The 17,217-nt window shown below is 45.0% G+C and overlaps 1 protein-coding gene across 1 annotated transcript in view; it reads right to left on the bottom strand.

Annotated features, from left to right (window-relative positions):
- The window catches only part of Agbl1 (AGBL carboxypeptidase 1), a 397,351-nt gene extending 385,078 nt beyond the window's left edge, over positions 1-12,273 (bottom strand). The window contains exons 1-5 of the mRNA XM_048369043.1: positions 12,202-12,273; positions 11,226-11,289; positions 10,173-10,319; positions 6,667-6,798; positions 1,787-1,880 (exon numbers count right to left, since the gene is read on the bottom strand). Of these exons, the coding sequence (XP_048225000.1) occupies positions 1,787-1,880; positions 6,667-6,798; positions 10,173-10,319; positions 11,226-11,289; positions 12,202-12,273 (509 nt within the window). The remainder of the gene's footprint in view (positions 1-1,786; positions 1,881-6,666; positions 6,799-10,172; positions 10,320-11,225; positions 11,290-12,201) is intronic.
- Positions 12,274-17,217: the final 4,944 nt, after the last annotated feature.

Consider the following 17,217-nt stretch of genomic DNA (forward strand, 5'->3'; position numbering starts at 1 on the left):
TTTCCCCCAATCTTAGCAGAAATGGGGAAAATAATAAAATTTCTAGCCAGACTGGTGAGGATCAATAAGGGTGGGACCTCAAGGTTATTTCCAAGGATTTGCTTAACAAAGAGACGATGAGTGAGTGTTACTCGTGCAAGCACAGGCCCAGTGAATTCCACACAGACCTTTCATGACACAGGAGGTTCGAAGAGGCCTTCTAAATAGGACAGGAAGATAAGAAGTTCATTGATCGGTAACCAAAGACTGGGCTGAGTCCAGAAGGTATCAGCAGCAATGGCCGGCATGCAATGAGAAAAAGGAGACTTACCCCCAAGCTCCCATAAGCAGACATGCACAAGACAAACGCAGCTTTCCATAGACTCCCTGGCCCTACCTCAGCTTCTTAGCACCTCAGTTCTACCTCAGGAGCAGCAGCAGCAGATGGTGCAAAGGCCCAACGTGAGCCAAGGAATCAAGAATCTGCCTTTGAGTCCCTGTGAGATACTCATGTTTATCTACTGTTCTCTGATACAACCAGACCAAGACAAAACGGAAGTTTTATATCTGATCCACAAAGGCCTCCTTGGCAGAACATAGTCGAATCTTTCTTTACAATGCATTCCTGCTCTAGAAGAGAGTGCTTCCGAAATGAAATATATAGAGCCAAGTCCTCTCGAAATGGTGGTTTGGTTTTTGTTTTTTTCCAGAAAAAAAAAAAAATAGTTCCCTGGGCAAATAAGATTTGGAATGAATTATACTATATAACCATCTTTAGCTATCCCTAACATATAAACTTCACAAAAAGTACTCTGCCAACTCTTACAAGCATAAAACCTATGGCACTTTGTTTACCCCAAGACTTCCCAATGTATTTGATGAAAACATTTTTTTTTTCTGAGACATAATGTATTTCACTATAGAAAATGCTGGCGTCGAGAGCCGCAGGTGAGAATGGATGATAATGGCCCAACTGTGGTGACCCACGAGAAAAATAATCAGGTGGAATGTGAGCCTAAGATGGATGGAGAATGCTGGAAAGCATCATGGCTGGGCATGGAAATGCTACTTGCCAAAGGACCTCATAGATCTGGGAAATTGGCCGGCTTCCTTCTAATATTCTTTCAAGGCCCTTACTGAGCCACTTCTCTAAATGATGGATCTCCATGGTTCTGAATATCTCTAAAGTCCTTATGTAAAGTCATCTGCCTCCAGTGATTCACTCCACTCGGGCCGACAGAGACTGAGCAAACAGGCTGAGCTTCATTCTCCAATCATTAAAAAGAAAAAAAAAATACATATCAAGACCAGTATACAACCATCATGGACTATTATAAAGCCCAGAACTCTCCTCCTTAGCGTCACCTGCTCATTCTGTAGAGAACATGTCATTTCTAAATCGTCACTTGAGAACTACACTCCCAGATGGCTGTTCACAAAAGGGCTCATGCGCAAAGGCTCCAGGGGGAAAATAAAATAAGCAAAAAGGAGACACGGCTTTATGAGTTTGAAAGAGAGGGATACTGATCTCAACTCCGCCATTCCCCACCACCAGGGTCTTGGATGTTTTCTCCACATTTCAGCCTCTTTCTCAAACCTGAGGATGGTAATGGATTGCTTGGGAGGATGAGAGGAAAGAACTTCACAGGTGGATGAGAATGCAAGCTGGAATGAAATGACAGCTATTGCCCTGTACCTTGAATTCATCATCAAACAGGAGGGGATGGAATCTGGGCCCTCTCCATCTGCCCCCTCCTCCATCTGTCTTACAAAGAAGACAGCGAGGCATTAGGAAGTTGTTGGGTACCTGACTGTCCGGGTACGCCTTCGTGTATAAGGCGTAATGACCTTGAGAAGCAGTTCCATGGCTCCATTAATTCCTAGCATGGCTGCCGTGGTTACTGAAAGAGACAAAAAGCGCAGGAGGTATCATCAGGAGTGAACGAGTTCCAACAACGCCGGTTGATTCCTTTAAAGCTCCCAAGAGATTTGCTATGTGCCATCGCAAGGCAAAGTAGAACCACCACAAATAACTTTTAGGGGAGACCTGATAGAGGAGCCAGTCAGCTCCTCTTCTTTTCCAACCTGGTTGCAAGTTCCCCCCCACCCCTCACCCACACCTTTAGTGCCTGGATCTCCCATGGCTGAGTCAAGAGTGGAATATTTCTGTGTCTCTCTGTCTGTCTGTCTGTCTGTCTCTCCCCCAGCTCCCAACACGCCACGTGGAAAATGGGTTCCTCAGGCTTAGAAGTAAGGAGCTTAAGAATGTTTTCCTAGATGTGATCATATAGTTGTGTTCATCCTCTCCCAGAGGGCTGGCAATTTAGAGACACTGTCATCCTGGCCATACGGAGTGGTTCAAGGGCACACATGAAACCCAAGCCAAGGCAATGACAGCCCCGTGCACAGCTTCTGCTGGAGGTACAGGGAAGGAACTATCTTTGTAGTGACCTTGCTGAGCTGGGGACTTAGGCTGGGACTGCCAATGACCACTGTGTTGGGCATGTCTGCCTGAAAATTGGGCAGCTGTAGAGAAAGGCAGAGCCAAGACAAGAAAGATGTTTGAATGTGTGGCTGCTATAGTTCCTAAATCTGGGCTTCTAGCTTTGTGAGCCATTAAATTCTCTTTTGAGTTGGATCTTTGATCCTTGTGATTCTGATACTGAGCCTGTTTGGCCTGGTAAAAGGCCTTCAGATTTTCAAAATGAAATGACTGTCTCAAGGATACAACTCTCTCAGGAGCTGCCAATGGCTCAGGAGAGCCAATGGTGGTGGTAAGGGGACCCACAGTTCTGGGCTCTGGGAGATGAGACTTTCCTAAGGGGCAAAGGTGCCTAAAAAAGCTGTGGCTTTCATCTATGCACAGGGTACTGTGAAGGTTTGTGCACAGTGTACAGAATTAGAACTGATCAGGCTTTGAACTTGGAGATGGGTTGATTCAACTATAAATTTGAAGTTGGGTTTGGTGGGAAGCAAATGTATGGAATGGCCTGCTAGAAACAAATCTGGAATCAAAATCTCTAGTCCTGTCTCTCTCTCACCAGCCAGCTGTGTAGGCCAGAGTAAGCAGCCCACACCTCAGACTCCCATTCTCTGTCTGTCTGTGGGAGTTGCTGTGAGTCTTAAAGCAGTAAAAGTGGTGCAGTGCAGAATTTGGGGAAGCTCACACACTGTCTGGATAGAAGCAGCTGTCTGTGAGGAGCTGAGGTGTGACTGCCAAGATAGAGGGAGGGTTTGAGTGGGACTGCCCAGAAGCTAGACCTGGGCTACAGGTGCTCCCTTGTGAGTGTGGGTGTGGGTGTATATGTGTCACACTCCCCATGGAGAAGAGGTGGGGGAGTGTCCGTGATGGATGGGGAGTCCCCAGACAGTAGGCATCTGTGGATCAAGGATTGTACAAAGCTTGATCTATGTGAAGTTTTGCAAACTTGAATTTGAGAAAATTCACTTGATGAAACTAAACAACAACAAAAAAGAACGTTTTCCTTTCTGCCCAACTGGATGGTTATAAAGATACAGCCATGGACCCATTGTGGCTTGGGCCAACTCCTCTGAAGAGAAGAGCTGTTCAGAAAGTTTGCCAGAGCAGTCAATAATGGCCAGCCATTCACCAAAGAAGCGGCAACCCTAAGGCCTTTTGAACTCTGTTTACATGTCATCAATTAATGTCAATGTATGAGAGTGGTGGGGTAATTTTTAGTACTTTTAACCTGAGACCGTTGGTTGGTAGCATAAGTGTGTGTTTGAAATATCAGCAGCCAAATGGCTGAACTTCCTCATACCCACAAGCTAATCCCAGTGTTTCTCAGAGCTCCAGCTAAAGATAAGTTTTTTGCCTAGATATCTAGAACAGTAATATATCCTCAGGAAGGCAAGTCATTCAGCCTAATTATTCTTTAGAAAACCATAGCTATTTCAAATCTTTGAGGCACTGGCAAGCTCTAAATGAGGATAGCATACCTTCTGGCTACTCATTAATGAGTGTTGTCCTTTATACAAAAGTCCTCTTTTCCTTTATGAGAAATAGGTTGTACCGATACAGTAGCTTCTCCTAAAGGCTGTCTGGTTTTCTGACCAGGGTACATGAGATCATTTTGATCCAGAAGTCAAGAATATGTCATATTATTTTTGAGTAGCACCATCTCTTTACTAGCCCTTTTGCCTAGTTACAGATGCACCAATGAGAATCAAGTTATTTTAATAACCCTTGTGAAACTACATAGAACTGATTTTGTGATTTGCAACCTTTTAGGTACTCCTCCTATTATTTCAAAAGATTAAAGAAAACCCCATGGCAGGAAAGGGAAATCTAGCCATTGAAATGACCTAGAAGTGGTCTGACCAGTAAACCTGATCTTACTAATCCCTTCTATCAAGTCAACAGAGCTTTGCTGTGGGCTGACTTAAGTTCACCACAAGTCCTAATCCCCATTACTATAAAGAAGTAATTAGCCTACAATAAGGCCCTAATCTGATATGGCTTTTGTCCTTAAAACAAAAGGAAATACAGAAGCAAAAAAAGAGACACTATAGGAATGGGAAGGAAAACTGGGAGAGAGCTAGGGAAGGGGTGACATTGTCCAAAAAGAAATGTGCTCTTTCCTTGACTTATGTAAATGTAACCCCTGTGTATATCACCTTTATAATAACAATAAACTAGGTGCCAGTGGCTCATGCCTATACTCCAAGCTACTCAGGAGCCTGAGGTCTGTGAATCAAATTTTGAAACCATCTCTGGCAGAAGAGTCTGTAAGACCCTTATCTCCAATAAACTACTCAAAGAAAAAGTCAAAAGTAGAGCTGTGGCTCACGTGGTGGAGAACTAGCCTTGAGCAAAAGAAGCTTAGGGACTGCACTAAGGCTCAGATTTCAAGCCCCAGGACTAGCAAAAATAATAGATAGGAAGAAAGGGAGGGAGGGAGAGGAAGGGAGGGAGGGAAGGAGGGAGGGAGGGAGGGAGGGAGGGAGGGAGGGAGGGAGGGAGGGAGGGAGGGAGGGAGGAAGGAAGGATAACTAAAAATTGTAAAAAGACACATCAAATGAGAGATATACAGACACCTCTGTACATCACCTTTATAATAACAATTTCTTAAAAGAAATCAGAGATGCACAGTCTCAGAGAAAAGATGGAGTGAAGGGACAGGGAGATACAGCCATCTTCCCAAACCTAAGCCTCAGAGGAGAAAGCAAACCCATGGATATCTTGATCCAGACTTCCAGCCTCCTGCAGTGTGAGAAAATGTATCCCTGATAAAACTTTGGTGTTTAGGCCTCGAAAATTCATGGTAATAATCACTGCTGTTATAATTTTACAAAGGAAGAAACTGAGATTAGGCAGGTTAAGAGCATGTGTTGCATGACTCATAGGAAAGATCCAAGAATCAAACTCAGGTCTTCCTGGCTCTAAACCCACTTTCTTTACCCCCACAGTGTTTATTACAAATAAATAATTCCCGGTTTTGTTCCTGAAAAAAGAGGCCCCAAATTTTTTTTTTAAAAAAGAAGAAAGAAAAAAATAAATGAAAGTCTGTGCTCATTATATGTGAGCTAGATAGTGTAGAATCTAATCTATTAATAAAAGTGATCTCCATATGGAGCAGAATGCATTTCTGAGTTAGAAACTTGGCCCTCGTGGCTTTTTTTACCTGCCTCCGTTAAAGCCATCTCTTCACTCTTTTAAGCTGCTTCTATATTTTTTTTTCTTAATTGCAAAATTGTGGGTATAAAGTACAGAGCTGTTAAGATAATTGGAAATAATTCACAATCAGGAGATAGAAAATAAGTAAGAGTCTACCTGCAATGATGTCCCCAGTAGCCACCTAAGGGCTTTCTGAAAGGATTATGAGATTTATATTTAAAAAAAAAAAAGCCAGGTGCCAATGGCTCACGCCTATAATCCTAGCGACCCAAGAGGCTACAATCTGAGGACCACAGTTCCAAGCCACCTCAGGCAGGAAAATCTGTGAGACTCTTATCTCCAATTAGTCACCAAAAAGCCAGAAGTGGAGTTGTAACTCAAGTGGTAGAGCATTACTCATGGTCAATAAAAAATATTCAGGGACAGTGCCCAGGCCCTGAGTTCAAGACTCAAGATACACACACACACACACACACACACACACACACACACGAGTAAATAATTAAAAGGGTGACAATGATCAAGATGCATTTGTACTCATAAACAGGCATGCTGAATTGGAACTCCTTGGTACAGCTACTTAAATAATAATAATAATAATGTGTAGTAGAAGACATTTAAACCAATGAGTAGCTTCAGTGATCTGGTAAGAAGATTCCTGAGTATCATTCCTGACATATATAACACATAATACTGTGCTTAGATATGATAAAGACTGAAAAAGTCTGTCCTGCTCCTAAACAGATCTTCTTCACCTAACCATATGAACAGAGAAATCTAGAATGCTGTCATGTGTCGCTCCCGGATAAACCCAATATCAAATCTATCTCTAGGAATCATCTCACAAGCTCTACCTAGCTAAGGAGGAGATGAAAAAAAATAATAACTCTCACCTCTACAGTCTCTGGAGCCACTAGCCTCCTTTATGTTTCTGATTGGAAGCATACATAGTCTCCACCCCCAGGCCCTTATTCCCACAGTTTCCAGGTGTGCCAGCCCAGGTATGAACAGACACAATCTCAGAGGGCCAGGGTAATACAGACACTTACCACTGGACGCAAAAACACGCAGAGCCCAGAGGCAGTGAAGAAGGTGGTGGCTGTCAGACAGGTTTTTCCTGGCCAGAATCAATGTCACATCCAGTGCTTCTAAGTCCAGGGCTTTCTGTCCAAACTTTTTATCTAGGAACACAAAGCATCTCTCTTAATGGCATTGTTAATCTGCTCCGAAGCCTGCATCATGCGTGGAGTAAATACCTCCAGAAGAAATTTTACCAACAAATGTTAAGTATCACAAATGCAATGAGTAGGTCTTGGGTGTGGCTCAAAAAGTAAAGTACCTGCCTAGCAAACATGGGACTCTGAGTTCAAACCCCAACATTGCAAATGAAGAAAAGAAAGGAAGAGGAGGAGGGCAGGAGGGAGGGAAGGAAGGCAGAAGGGAGGGAAGGAGGGCAGAAGGGAGGGAAGGAATGGAGGAAAGAAGGAGAGAAAGAAGGAGGGAAGGAGGGAGGGAGGGAGGGAGGGAGGGAGGAAGGAAGGAAGGAAGGAAGGAAGGAAGGAAGGAAGGAAGGAAGGAAGGAAGGAAGGAAGGAACTAAAGAAAGGAAGGAGGGAGGAAGGAATGAACGAACAAACAAACGAATGAATGAAGGAACAAAGGAAGGAACGAAGGAAGATTTACTTTTTAAAAAATTCATTTCAGGTTGAAATGGGTCCTGGAAGTGGCACTGTGGTTCAAAGTGGTAGAGTGCTAACCTCGAGCAAAAGAGCTCAGGGATAGCACCCACATCCTACATTTAACCTCCATGAGCAACAACAACAACAAAAATCTTAACCCTGGTTTTACCAGTTTTATCTCTGAGCCAAAGGATACTAGCACAGAGATTGCAACTGAACTTGCATTTCCTTCATCAGAAAAGAAATAGCTACCCTCCTCCACCCATGAGTAGTCCAACTGATTTCTATTCTGCTCAGGTGAACCCCTGGTAACTTGAATGTCACTACCAAGGACAGTAACCTCTTCATGGTGGGAACTACAGTGACCTAATTATTATAGAAGCAATGTCAAAATCCATTGACTGAGAAATCACTGCCTGTGTCTCTTTTATCTCTTTCCCCCATGAAACCCACATAACTCTTGATTATCAGGCCCCTGTCCTTCATATACTAAGCCCACGATAGGCAACATCTCATTTAATCTTCACAGTAATCCTACAGTTAAGTACTATATCTCCATTTTATGCACAAAGGCCCAGTGGGGAAGAAACTAAAATCACTTGAAAAATAACTTGCCTGAGGTCAGGCAAGTGTCAGGGCCTGACTTTCAAGTGTAGGCTGCTGATGGATTACATATCAGGTCTCTACCGTCTTTTCCTCGAGTTCACTTGGCCCACTCCACTTTGCTGACTTTCTCCTGTTCTTCAAGTTTCAGCTCAGATGTCACTTCTCCCTAGCCTGCCCTCTTAGAGTAGCATCACTCTTTCTTGAAGGCATCCACTACAATCTGCTAGGATCTAGTTCATTATTTGTCAACTTGTTGACCTGCCCCACTTGGAACACATCTCTGTACAAGCTAGTTTCCTAACCCTGGGTTTCCTGTGGTGTAGAGTATTCACTAGGGCTTCCTGTTTCTCAGTGGTTACCAGTGGAAGGCTAGAGGGACTCAAGACTACAACATGGTATGGGTGCCCCAGAGACCTTAGGCTCCAGGCTCCATGCTCCCAGCCATGGGTACCAAAGGTCCACAGGTCCAAATGGCCTCCATTTCTCAGTCCTGACCTCTCTGTGACTCAATGCACAACTTAAGCTTCACTGTTAGGACTACTTCACAATAGCTGCATGGTTTGAACCATGCTCCAGGAAGTTCTCAGGCCCCAGGGTGATATTTCACAGTCCTCTATGGGGTAAGCAGAGTGTGAAGGTCACCCCCCACCCCGTCTCCAGTGGGGAAGAGCTATTTCTATGGGTTGAGCAAATGGCAGGCCTCCCCCAAAATTTGTATCCCACCCAGAACCTCAGAATGTTAACATATTTAGACATGGTCTTTGCAGAGTGAGTTCGTTAAGTCTGAGGGTATACAAAATAGAATGAGCTTTAAATCTAACTATAGTAGATCATCTATAGCTGTACGGTTCCAAGAAGACTACCACTGATGGGGAAAAAAAACACTAATGGCAAAGAGGCACAGAGTCCAGCACTCCAAAACTACTCTCATTTGCCCATACCATATACAGTGTCCATGTGACCATACCTAAACTGAGACTGCATGGAGAAGATGACATCACGGTCATAGAAAATGCTACAGTCAGACTGGGATGTAGCTCAGTGGCAAAACACTTGCCTAGCAAATGCAACATCCTGGGTTTGATCCCCTAGTACCAAAAAGGAAAACACACACACACACACACACACACACACACACACACACGTATGCATATATATAATTTTTAAAAAGAAATTGCTGTTAGCCACATTCACACTGTTCACCCAAAACTAGATCTTACTCCATGCTCTTTATCTTGAATACTATAGATCTTTGATTATTTTTCCCCCAATGATCACCCAATTTCCCATCAAAGACATGTCACCTTTCAGCACATCTCCATTTTTTACTTTTTCACTTCAATTAAGCTCGTTTCATGCCCTTTTAACTTTTATCTTACTTTGGGAGGGGGAACACCCTTTTCTTCATGGGTGCCCTATTTTCACCAGATGAAGGGCAGAGGACCCCTCAGGAGATGACACAACAATTTCAACACAGCTGGACAACAGGACAGGTCTGGCTGAGAGCTCGGCCACCTCGAGGGAGCTGCACCTCCGAACACTCTTGTCTCCGAAGATTTACACATTGGGTTTCAACAAATTGAAATGTGATATCTCACTTTGCGGAATTTCTTTTATTAGTATCATTATTTTGCTTCACTTGGTCGACACCACATGTTATGAATTACTAAGTAAGGGTTCACTCCATCCACCTCCCTACAGGAAGAGGAGAGATGCGCAAATGACACCAAGTGAGGCAGAGATGGGCACAAGGCACCCACAAGCCAATTACACATAGGCCTGTGGCCGCCAGCTGCAGCCAGGGGGGCAAATGACTGCCGAGAACCTGGACCAGGAGTCTGCACGGCCAGCACTTTAACCTTGAACTTGCGGCCTTCAGAACTGTGAGGGAACACATGTCTGCTGTGCCAGGCCTTTCCGTCTGGGATCATTTGTGACAGAGGCGCTAGGAAGCTCATCCACACATACTGGACTGGCGTGCGAACGGGCTTCATTTCTTTTTGTGGGGACAAAAACTGCAGTGGGTTCACTCCTCCTTGCTCTTCCCCTCTGAGCCAGGGTCCCCATCGCCCGTGCCTGCCATGGCCCCTGACCTCGGATTGGATGGCATCTGAGTCAAAAATGGAATTCCACTCTGAGGCTTATTTTGCCATCCCACCAGGATACCCAGGACATCTCTGCTGGCAGCCCTCAGGAGCCTCCCTGTCACTGTCACCATGACAGCTCCCGGGACACCTGGTCGGTCATCATCGGGGTATGGGAGACACCCACCTCTTAAGCCAACTTTGGCCAGCAGCCGGAGGAGCGGCAGGAGGATGTCATAGTCGGGAGCCGGGGTCCGCGCCGTGTCCACCAGCGTGCGCAGCAGGGCCTCGCTGCCGCCCTTGCTGATCATGTAATGGATCCTCCGGTCTGTACCTGGAAGGCAGCCGGAGGAAAGAGGAACCATGAGCGACAGCTCCTGCTGTCCTTCCGGCTGACCTCAGACCCAAATGGCCACAGACAGGAAGGTTGCCTCGTGGCACCCCACAAACCCAAACTGGAGAGTTCGATAATCGATTGTACCTAGCTATATTTACCTCCAGCTGCTGTAACAAAGTGCAGGATCCATATCCTTAAGCGCTACAGAATCTTTATTGATGTGTGCATGTACATATATATGTATATATATACATATATATACATGTGCCTATGGATAAATATGCATGTACTTCTATGTATACATGTGCGTATAAGTACATATGCATGTATTTCCATGTAGACATGTGAGCATAAATACATGTGCATGTGTTTCTATGTATACATGTACCTATGAATTCATATGCATGTGTTTCTATGTATACATGTGCATATGAATACATTTACATGTACTTCTATGTATACCTGTGCCCATATACGTAGAAGCCGGTAGATATAGCTTACATGCCATCAAATACTTAATACCCTCCTGCTGTAGATTTGAATCATGACAAACAGGGACTGGAAAGCTAGCCTATCTAGAGTAATTTTACCGATGGCGGAATGATTTCCTAATGCAGGCCTTTGTACTTGAGGAGATCTCCACAGATCCACGAGATCGTTGAGTGTGCAGCCAACAAACCACAGCAAAGCCACCCAGCTTGCAGCTGCTCCTGAGGCTGTGGTTACTGTAGGGAAGATATGGAGACTGCAAACTCCCAGTGCCTCCAGCCTAGTCTGCTCCATGTGTCATAACCTCCAGGGGAAAACATCAGCTGGTGATCCTCACGTAGGACCCTTGGGCCAACCCTAGCCAGTCTGACTCTGTATCCCGCACGGAATCAGATGAATGTTGCAGCTACTCACCGACAGAGAGCAGATCGCCGAGGACCTGGAGGATGGCCAGGATGGACACCTTGTCAGAGGAGCTCTGCAATGGGAACATGGACAGCAATATTAAAGGACACCAGGGGAAGGAGGAGTGGTAGTCAGGAGGGGTGTACAAGGAAGTAGGTGTGTAGAGGGAGGAGGTAGGGGTGGTCAGAGGTGTACAGGGAGGAGGTGGGGCCGTGCTTCCACTGAGAAGGGCTCCACAGGAGTGAGAGGATGGTTGGCGATGAGAAGCTTTCTCTTGAATAATAGTGATCAGTGGGCTCACTCCCATGGAGTTTCCAGAGCTAGGTTCCTGTCCCTCTAGTCTTTACCACTCCTGGGGAAGAGGGAGGGGGGGATTTGTGTTATAGTTACATCTGCCAGGTTCACAAAATAATAAGTAATGATGATTGACACCAACACCAAACATAATTTTGTGTGGGTCCAGGTGGTGCAGACCTGAGGTTTATTTTCTGCAGAATTGGATTGGTTTCTATCTCAATTCAGGGAATGGAAGGTGGGAACAAAAACTCACCCAACTATTTTGATGCAAATACTTTCTCGATAAACAAAGTGATTCTTTTTTTTTTTTTTTCCTTTTTAAGTTTCTCAAGAAGAAGCCCCCAGGTAGTACCAAAAAGTCATGACGATGCAACCTGGTTATGTGTGCTGCCCTAAGCCTCAAACAGCTCAGGCCCCAGGATCTGAAAGCAAGCGGACCTGCAGAATCCCTTGAGATAATCTATGGAGTAGAGTGGGAAATACAACCTAGCCCTGCTTCCTCAAAGCAGAGGCCTGGCGGGATTTGGGGAAGCACTGGAAGGCATCTTTTGTGAATTATCTGAGGCACCAGTCCTCAGGCTTACATGAGGACACACACACCTCATCTGTTCCAAAAACATCAGTACTTCCCCATTGTGCAGAGGATAAAGGCCTCCCTTCACTGAATAGGAACAGAGGCCTATCTTACTAAATCCCCAAATCCGCATAGCCCTGTAGCAGCCGCCTTAGATGTTCGCACGGAATGCGGGTGCCTTCGCATCCTTGGTCTCACAGAAAGAAAGCCGGACACAGAAACCCATGAGAACCCCTGAAACTGATCTATATTCTAGGGAGTTTTCAGGGCTCTGGGCTTTTGAAAGTGAACCCAAAGCTGTCTCACAGTTGGAAAAACAAAATCTTAGGTTTTCCCCAACCCACACTGACATTCCTGGATCAATCCCAAACACACTCTATCTTCCTGTGAAGATGGAGAGAGGTTATAAAAAAAACCAAAACAACTTTTCATGTTGTTTTTTGTTGTTGTTGTTGGTAGTGGTGGTGTTATTGTTGGTGTTGGTGTTTCTGTGTGGTTGTTTCTTGTCTTTTTATGGGGCAAAACCGGGACACAGAAATGGAGGGAGGAAGGGTGAGCAAATGCAGTCCTGGTATTCAATATATACCATGTTTAAAAAAAAATGAACTGTGCAACTTGTAGGCAAGAACAGGAGGGGTAAGCTGGGGGAAAGCAAAGGAAGAAGTGACATTGCCCAATAATTTTACTCATTGCTTGACTTACATATTTGCAATCCTTCTGCATTATTCCTTAATAATAACAATAAAATGATGTTTGTAAACCCTTTCCAAGGCTGGGAAAATGCTGTGCAACTTTAAAAAGGCTGGATTCCATCCTTAATTATAAATAAATGAGCAAGTGGAAGGATTAAAAATAAGAGAGGAAACGGAGATGTAAGGAAAAAAATTAAATGAAGAAAAGGGGGAAATAGAACAATTAATAAAGTCAAGACGGATCAAAGGGGAGTAAAGAATCCAGACCTCATTTCCTTTCACTCAATTACTTATACGCATTTGTCCCACAAACGTCCACTGGAATTGTGTCCCATTCACTGATGTAGACAAAGAGGATAGGAACTGATCAAACACAATCAGCAGCCGTGGGGCTTCAGGCCGGGTTGTGGTGAACAGAGGGCTGCCAAGACCAGGGATAACAAGGCTGATGGCAGAACGAGACACCCGCATGGGAGAATTCAGGGAAGAGTATTTAGCCTAGCTGGGTCCTTGCGTGATGAATCAGAGAAACAAAGTAAAAAAAAAAGGGGGGGGAGGGAGAGAGGGAGGATGGAAAGGAAAGGAAAGGAAAGGAAAGGAAAGGAAAGGAAAGGAAAGGAAAGGAAAGGAAAGGAAAGGAAAGGAAAGGAAAGGAAAGGACACTGCAACAATATGGCCACCCTGGTGTTCAGAGAGAAGCCAATAGTAACATGGAAGGGTGAATGCAGATCCTGGATGACCAGGTGGCAAAGAGAATCGTGAATTCCTTGTAGGCCAGAAGGAGTGCATACAGGTCTCTGAATGTCTATCTCCTAAGGTAAAAGAGGTAGTCTGTAAATTTTACTGAATTAAATTGCTCCAGCTGAGAAATCTCCTGCTTGATGACAACACCGGCCCAGAATCCCTGAGAACAGCGTGCGGTCTCGCTTGCTTCTGTCATCTCTGCCAGTGGGATGTGGAGCGGGCCAGATGGTCCGGCATTCCATCACCAGCGTACACTGCTTTGACTGGTTGGCCAACAATATAGGTGCCACACACATTAAGTCCTTTCTCTGTTGCTTCCAAAAATAAAAATAAAAAAGGATGAGACAGTGAAGAATAAGCGGACTTGCATCCTCCCCTAATCAGGGTCTGGGCCATGGTGTATCTCTTCTAAACCTTCCTGATTCTGTGTGATTGCCTTAGAGGGGAACCAGAAAGCGAATCACTCTTCATGCTTGAGTGGAAGTCTGCTGAGGGACAGTGAAAATGATTTCTCTCTAGGATTAAAAACACACACACACTGGGCTCCAGTCTCTCACTCCTGTCATCCTAGCTACTCAGGGAGGCTGAGATCTGAGGATTACGGTTCAAAGCCAACCCAAGCAGGAAAGCCTGTGAGACTCTTATCTCTGATGAGCTACCAGAAAGCCAGAAGTGGTGCTATGGCTCAGAGTGGCAGAGCACTAGCCTTGGGCACAAAAGCTCAGAGACAGAATCCAGGCCCTGAGATAAAGCCCCAGGACTGGCATGCACGCACGCGCGCATACACACACACCTACTTCCTTCTCTGTTTGTGGACATTGTTGTGTGGAGACAGGATCTTGGGGAGGGAGTAACACTCTTTGGTCACCAAATCAGCTGAACAGAGCACTGGACTTGCAGATGAGTAAAATAACAAATACTCTCACTTATAAAAAGCTACCACAGGTTGTGTAGTTTGTTACTGAATTAAGCTGTGATTGCAAGAAGGAGGAGGAAGAGGAGGAGGAGGAGGAGGAGGAGGAGGAGGAGGAGGAGGAGGAGAGAGAGAGAGAAAGAGGGAGGCAGAGAGGGAGAGGATGGAAGGGAGGAAAAGAGGGAAGAAGGAAGGGAGGGAGGGAGGAGAGGGAGGGAGGAGAGGGAGGGAAGGAGGAGAAGGAGGGAGGGAGGAAGGGAAAGAGGGAGGGAGGGAGGAAGGGAAAGAGGGAGGGAGGGAGGAAGGGAAAGAGGGAGGGAGGGAGGGAGGGAGGGAGGAGAGGGAGGAAGAAAGAAAGAAAAAGAAGGAAAAAAGAAAGAAAGAAAGGAAGGAAGGAAGGAAAATCAGAATTGTATACCTCCATGTGTCTTCTCCTCATGCACTATAGTCTTAACAGAAAAGAAATTGACATTGCAAACAAGCTACGGGTCCACGCAGACAGTTCTGTCATGCCAGAAGATGTCAAGTTCATGGTGATCTCGCTCTACCATGAGCTAGATCATAGCCACACCACAGTGTCTCAAGTGAAGTAGAAATGATGGCTATGGATGGAGAGAAGAAAAATAAAGTTCCCCACCAAAATCTCAACTGGCATTAATTTATGCACTGCTATATTTACCAATAAATATTTTACACTATTTAGAAGAATTAACACAAAGCCGTAATCTCACCCACAGTAATAATAGATGAGCAAATTAAGGAAAGCAGAATGTGACGTGCCTCATCTTGCTTTTTAATGATCTCTTTAAATGAATCATGCAGCCGTCGCCTGTTGTTTAAGACATCCCTGTTTAAAAAAAGATGGCTCTGTGAGTTTCCAGGGGAAGGGAGGCAAGTGGAAGAACAAACATTGTCTTTCGCAGACTGGAGTGGGCGGGGGATGAACTGTCATTTTTCTCCTCCTGTTCTTTAAATCTCCTATGTCTTCCTCTTCCTCATCCATGGTACAAAAGGAAGACCCTCGCCATCATGCAGCCCTGGAGCCTCGCTTCTCCCTCACTCCCGCCACAAGAGCCAAGAGCATTCTGGGTATCTCAGGTTCCAAAGGTTTGTTCATCCCAAGGCTGTTCCTCGGGTGGCAAGTAGCCAGCAAAGTCACCGTTTTCCAAGTCCCACGGAAGTGTCTGCAACTCTGTAGGATCACATGACCCACAAAGATGCCTTGGGCCCTATTCCTCCCTGACTGTCAGAGTTGAATGCTAAGAACTCAGGAGATGGTCAGCAACCTCTCCCTCCAGAGCCCACACAGGACAGGGACATGGCTGTCTCGTTTCACGCGCGGTGTGTTGAACTGTCAAGCAAACGGCATGGTGACTAGCAGTTGCTTTGGATGTGGGGGCACGCGTTGAATCTGAGACATGGCTGGGACATGAACACTCCAACATTTCACTTCGCCAGGGATTTCACCTTGTCCACGTTGAAGAATGAGGTGAGAAATTCACCAAGAAATACAGGTTATGGGGAGTCATGACTTCCTGACAGAATGTCCATTTATCCGCCCTTCCGTCCACCCATTCCATCATTTACATAAATATTTGATGTTCATTCATTCATTGGCCTGTCCACGACAGAGGAATCCTCAGTACAGATGAAATACAAGCCACAAAGCATGACAAAATATCAGCAGCTTATCAGAATCAAGGCCCAATCTAGTATATTAGAATGATCAAGGTGCATTCAGGTACAGTTTGAAAGGAAATGAAAAGATGACTTTGAAAGGCTTCAACATGGAGCAAAGCTATTAAAGAGTGCATCACCATCTCCATATATCTGGGGTTATAGGCATAAGCTACTTTGTCCAGCTCTGCCTCAATATTTGACTCCCATCATCCTTAAGGAATTCCACCAACTGTGTAAATAAAACAGATGTATAGGCAGACGTGAGTTGGCCAGATAAGCAGAAGCCTCAAGCCTTCAATCCATCAGAGAAGAGATGATTGCACTTTGAGGAATGTGTGACCAAATTAGTTCCAACATCTCTTTTATCAAATTTTCCACCAATTTTATAAAGTCTACCATTTTCGCATCAATCAGTTTTACGCCCATCTAGCATGAGTAATTATAATTGTATTGTACCATTACATAGACTCTGATGGGTAACTCACACATAATTAGGTTCAACATTGTGACCTTCTGATTTTCAGCATTTCTATGGACAATTCTCAGTGTTTGATGATGATTCTAATCATTTACTCTTTTTTTTTTTTTTTTTTTTTTTTTGGCCAGTCCTGGGCCTTGGACTCAGGGCCTGAGCACTGTCCCTGGCTTCTTCCCGCTCAAGGCTAGCACTCTGCCACCTGAGCCACAGCGCCCCTTCTGGCTGTTTTCCATATATGTGGTGCTGGGGAATCGAACCTAGAGCTTCATGTGTAGGAGGTAAGCGCTCTTGCCACTAGGCCATATTCCCAGCCCTAACCATTTACTCTTAAGAAATGTATTCAAGCTGGATGCTGGTAGCTCACACCTATAATCCTAACTACTGAGGAGACTGAGATCTGAGAATCATGGTTTAAAGCCAGCCTCAGCAAGAAAAGTCTGTGAGACTCTTATTTCCAATTAACCACCAAAAAAAAAAAAACAGAAGGGTGCTGTGGCTCAAAGTGGTACCGTGTCAGCCTTGAGTGAAAAAATTCAGGGACTGGGCCCAGGCCCTGAGTTCAAGCTCCACAACTGACAACAAAAAAAAAGGAAGGAAGGAAGGAAGGAAGGAAGGAAGGAAGG

This window comes from Perognathus longimembris, chromosome 20 (genome assembly GCF_023159225.1).
Source record: "Perognathus longimembris pacificus isolate PPM17 chromosome 20, ASM2315922v1, whole genome shotgun sequence".
In the NCBI taxonomy this organism is placed as follows: Eukaryota; Metazoa; Chordata; class Mammalia; order Rodentia; family Heteromyidae; genus Perognathus; species Perognathus longimembris.